This window comes from Hordeum vulgare, chromosome 6H, assembly GCF_904849725.1.
Source record: "Hordeum vulgare subsp. vulgare chromosome 6H, MorexV3_pseudomolecules_assembly, whole genome shotgun sequence".
In the NCBI taxonomy this organism is placed as follows: domain Eukaryota; kingdom Viridiplantae; phylum Streptophyta; class Magnoliopsida; order Poales; family Poaceae; genus Hordeum; species Hordeum vulgare.
Window position 1 is genome coordinate 25,474,936 of NC_058523.1, and position 4,231 is coordinate 25,479,166.

Sequence of the window (4,231 nt, forward strand, 5' to 3'; positions counted from 1 at the left end):
GAAGCAGCCGGCCTTGCCCGATGCAAACAACCTCCCATGTCACCCACCCCGTCCTGCTGCTCTCATCCCCCGGGCGAAATGACGTGAACGCCCCTCCTTAAGCGTCATTTCATGGCTGGATCATGAGGAAGTGGCAGTGCGCACACTGCATCCCCATGAGGCTATTAATCAATTGAGCCACATCATTTGCATATTGGGTAAGTTCGAGTCAAGTCTGTGGCCATCTTTACTAGTAGAGCTAAGTTAAATTAAGTAAACCGGGGGTGTGGATTTTGAAATCCCTCACACCATTGTTGCATCCCACCTACCCGTAACAGCCTCCGATCGAGCGCGGCGATGATACCGGTGCGGCGATGGATAAAAGAGAGAGCGCAGTCATGCTAATCATCAGGTTTCCACCACTAATTAGGCGCCTGCGTTTCTGAAGTGCACCCCCAAAATGGCCCTATGCTTTGCTCATGATCCAACACCCCTGCAGCTAGCAGCCTTGAGTTGAGGCGGTTCTGCAGTTAGCGATTGCTTTCACCCGATACATGTACACGGATCGATCGATTCATCCGCTGATTGCCGGCAAGCGTTCTGAAAGGTAGCTTTCTACTCACCCCATCCAAGAACTCTAGGTCGTTGATGTGGTAATTCTGTTAGCTCACACTTGATTTTTATCCTCTGCTTGCTTGCTGATGGCCATGACGATGCATGCGTGATAGTGCTAGTACTATATAATGTGCCTTTGCTGGCTGGCTGCAATCGTGTCGTGTGTAGTCTGAAGTTTCTTGCTGCCCTGTGACACCGGTGACATCAACGAATCCTATCCTGATTCCTGACAGCAGCTGGCTGGCACTGGGCAGCAGCAGCAGAGAAAGCCTTGCGTATGCATTGCATGCATGCATGGATTGAATTGATTGATGTGTGCTTGCTCAAATCCTAGGACAAGCTGACCGCTGCGCACTGGTGCTGAGCTAGCTCAGCCATGGGAGGAGGAGGAGATTATCACCAGCAGAGCATCATCGGCGGTGCGGCTGCTCATGGCCATGGAGGGGGAGGCGGCGCCGCCGTGGAGGCTGCTCTCAGGCCGCTCGTCGGCGGCTCCCACGGCTGGGACTACTGCATCTACTGGCGCCTCTCCCCTGACCAGCGGTATGTACGTGCGTTTGCGTGTGTTCGATTGTTGATGCGATTCCTGTGGCCGGAGCTGGATGATGATGAATTGATGATGATCCATGGCAGGTTCTTGGAGATGACGGGGTTCTGCTGCAGCGCGGAGTTCGAGGCGGAGGTGGCCGCTCTCGGCGAAATCCCCGCCACAATCCCTCTCGACTCCTCCTCCATCGGGTAATTAAACTGCATTTGTTCTTCTCCTGGATGCAATGCAATTGCCTGCCGGCCGGCCATGTCGATCGTCATTCATTTTTGGTCTGAGGCTCGGAGCTCTGACTGTTAATTCTTGCTGGTGGGTCAGGATGCACGCTCAGGCGCTGCTGTCGAACCAGCCGATCTGGCAGAGCAGCGGCGGGGCGCCGGGTCCGGATCTCCTCACGGGCTACGAGGCTGCCTCCAATGGCGGCGAGAAGACGCGGCTCCTCGTCCCCGTCGCCGGCGGGATCGTCGAGCTCTTCGCCTCCAGATATGTACGTGCGTGCGTGCGTGGCCGGCCGGTGACGGGACTGGGGGAAATCGGTTAGTTTTGGAAGTAGTTAGGGAGCACGCCGTTCGCGTGAGCCGACGCGACGGCGGCGGCGACGGCGGTGCACCGTACGCAACAGCCTTCGCGTTTCCATGGTGCGTGTGTGTGTGTATATATATATATATACGGCTGACCTGACTGTGGTGCGTGCGATTAATGCAGATGGCGGAGGAGCAGCAGATGGCGGAGCTGGTCATGGCGCAGTGCGGCGGCGGTGGGCAGGCGTGGCAGGAGACGGAGCCGCAGGGGTTCGCGTGGGACGCGGCGGCGGCGGCAGACCCGGGGCGGCTCTACGCGGCGGCGTCGCTCAACCTGTTCGACGGCGCCGGGGGAAGCGGCTCCGGCGAGCCGTTCCTGGCGGGAGTGCAGGAGGACGGCGGGGCGGGCCTGGGGTGGCAGTACGCGGCGGAGAGCAGCGAGCCGCCGTCGACGGTGCAGGCGCAGGAGTATCAGCAGGTGCACGGCTCGGGCGTGGGGAGGGCGGATTCGGGGTCGGAGGGGAGCGACATGCAGCTGGGCGACCCCGACGACGACGGCGACGGCGAGACCCAGAGGGGCTCCGGCAAGGACGGCGGCGGGAAGCGGCAGCAGTGCAAGAACCTCGTGGCGGAGCGGAGGCGGCGCAAGAAGCTCAACGACCGCCTCTACAAGCTCCGCTCCCTCGTCCCCAACATCACCAAGGTAATCGCTGGTTCACTACCATCCATCCATGATCCATGGCCGCCGCCATGCAGGATTCTTGTAAATTTCGGAGCTCAAAGAGAGCGCGCGCGTGGATCCATGTCGGCAGATGGACCGTGCGTCGATCCTCGGGGACGCGATCGACTACATCGTGGGGCTGCAGAAGCAGGTGAAGGACCTGCAGGACGAGCTGGAGGACCCGAACCCGGCGGGGGGCGCCGGCGGCGACAGCAAGGCCCCCGACGTGCTCCTCGACGACCACCCGCCGCCGGGCCTCGACAACGACGAGGACTCGCCGCAGCAGCAGCCGTTCCCGTCCGCCGGCGGCAAGCGGGCCCGGAAGGAGGAGGCCGGCGACGAGGAGGAGAAGGAGGCGGAGGACCAGGACATGGAGCCGCAGGTGGAGGTCCGGCAGGTGGAGGGGAAGGAGTTCTTCCTGCAGGTGCTGTGCTCCCACAAGTCGGGGCGCTTCGTCCGCATCATGGACGAGATCGCCGCCCTCGGCCTCCAGATCACCAGCATCAACGTCACCTCCTACAACAAGCTCGTCCTCAACGTCTTCCGCGCCGTCGTACGTCTCGCTCTCGCCGATCGCCGGCCATTGTTGTTGCCGCCTTCTGAATAGGGATTCACGCACGGTGGCATTAATCTGGTTGGCTTGCAGATGAAGGACAACGAGGCGGCGGTGCCGGCGGACAGGGTGAGGGACTCGCTGCTGGAGGTGACGAGGGAGATGTACGGCGGCGGCGGGGGGTGGTCGTCGCCGCTTCCCCAGCCGCCGGCGCCGCCGACAAGCGCGAAGCTCGATGGCATGGACGGGCAGGCGGTGCCGGCGGCGGCCGGGGACCACTACCAGCTGCACCACCAGGTGCTGGGAGGATATCATCACCAGCATCTGCAGTACCTCGCCATGGACTGATTGATTGGCTTTCTTATAATAGGTCAATGGATGGATATTACTCCTAGATGATACTTATGCGTAATTAGTTGCCTTCCCGCGCGCTCCTATTTTATTTTCCCTCGTTTGTTCGTTCAAATGTGTGAAATTTAACTAGTTAACCGGAGGACAGAACAATGAAATCAAATTGTTGGTCGTTTGGAGTAAAACAAATTTGGTTTATGCATTTTGACGAACACCTTTTATGTGTGTCCGCGACAATGGTGACCACATTGGAAACAGCAGCAGAGCAACGGCAGCGACGATGGGGCAATAGCAACGGAGCAGCGGCAACATGCGAGCGGCAGCAGCGGGTAGAAGCAGCGAGGAGCCGTAGCAGCGGAGCAGCAGCAGTGAGCACCAGTGGCGATGAACGGTAGCAGTGGCAGGGCAGCAGCGGCGGTGAGCGGCAGTGGTGGTGCATCAGCAGCGACGGGGCAGCAACGACGAGCATTAGCGGCGGGGCAGTGAGAGCAGCGGGGCAGCAACGGCGAGCATTAGCGGTGGGTCAGCGACAGCAGCGGCGAGTAGGAGCGACGGGGCAGCGACAACAGCGGGGCAGCATCAACGGCAGGGTAGCAACGGAGCGTCGGCAGAACGCGGGACAGTAGCGGAGCGGCGACGGCACGCAGGGGAACGATAACAGCGGCGACGCGCCGGAGCTGGGAGGCGGCAACGACGACGAACGGCAGGGGAGCACCGGTGACCTTGGGGATTGATGTCATATTTGCCTATGTTTATAATAACTTTATATGGTATTGATGCACTTTATACGATTTATTTAGAACTAACCTGAACTGACATTGTTTTCAGCAGAATTAATGTGGTGTTTTTTGTGTGCAGAAAATGAAAGTTCTCGGAATCGCCTGAGACTTTTTTATGAATTTTTCTGGAACATATGAGAAACATTGGAGGGAAGACCCACCATA

At 59.4% G+C, this 4,231-nt stretch overlaps 1 protein-coding gene across 2 annotated transcripts; it reads left to right on the forward strand.

The window, feature by feature from the left end:
• The first annotated feature begins 374 nt into the window (after positions 1–374).
• On the forward strand, positions 375–3,472 carry LOC123402491 (transcription factor TDR-like). 2 transcript variants are annotated; one of them, XM_045096413.1, is made up of 7 exons: positions 375–586; positions 929–1,137; positions 1,228–1,332; positions 1,460–1,628; positions 1,847–2,365; positions 2,475–2,936; positions 3,030–3,472. In XM_045096413.1, exons 2-7 carry the CDS (start codon positions 971–973, stop codon positions 3,282–3,284), a joined length of 1,677 nt encoding a protein of 558 aa, XP_044952348.1. In that variant the 5' UTR covers positions 375–586; positions 929–970; the 3' UTR covers positions 3,285–3,472. The 2 variants fall into 2 exon arrangements, with proteins under 2 accessions (XP_044952348.1, XP_044952349.1); XM_045096414.1 differs by lacking the exon at positions 375–586 and having other exon boundaries at positions 768–1,137.
• The last annotated feature ends 759 nt before the right edge of the window (positions 3,473–4,231 follow it).

Coding starts and splice junctions, on each gene's coding strand:
- LOC123402491 (XM_045096413.1), top strand. CDS start 971: ATGGGAGGAGGAGGAGATTATCACCAGCAGAGCATCATCGGCGGTGCG. Junction 2,366..2,474: donor TCGTCCCCAACATCACCAAG/GTAATCGCTGGT, acceptor CCATGTCGGCAG/ATGGACCGTGCGTCGATCCT. Junction 2,937..3,029: donor TCAACGTCTTCCGCGCCGTC/GTACGTCTCGCT, acceptor GTTGGCTTGCAG/ATGAAGGACAACGAGGCGGC.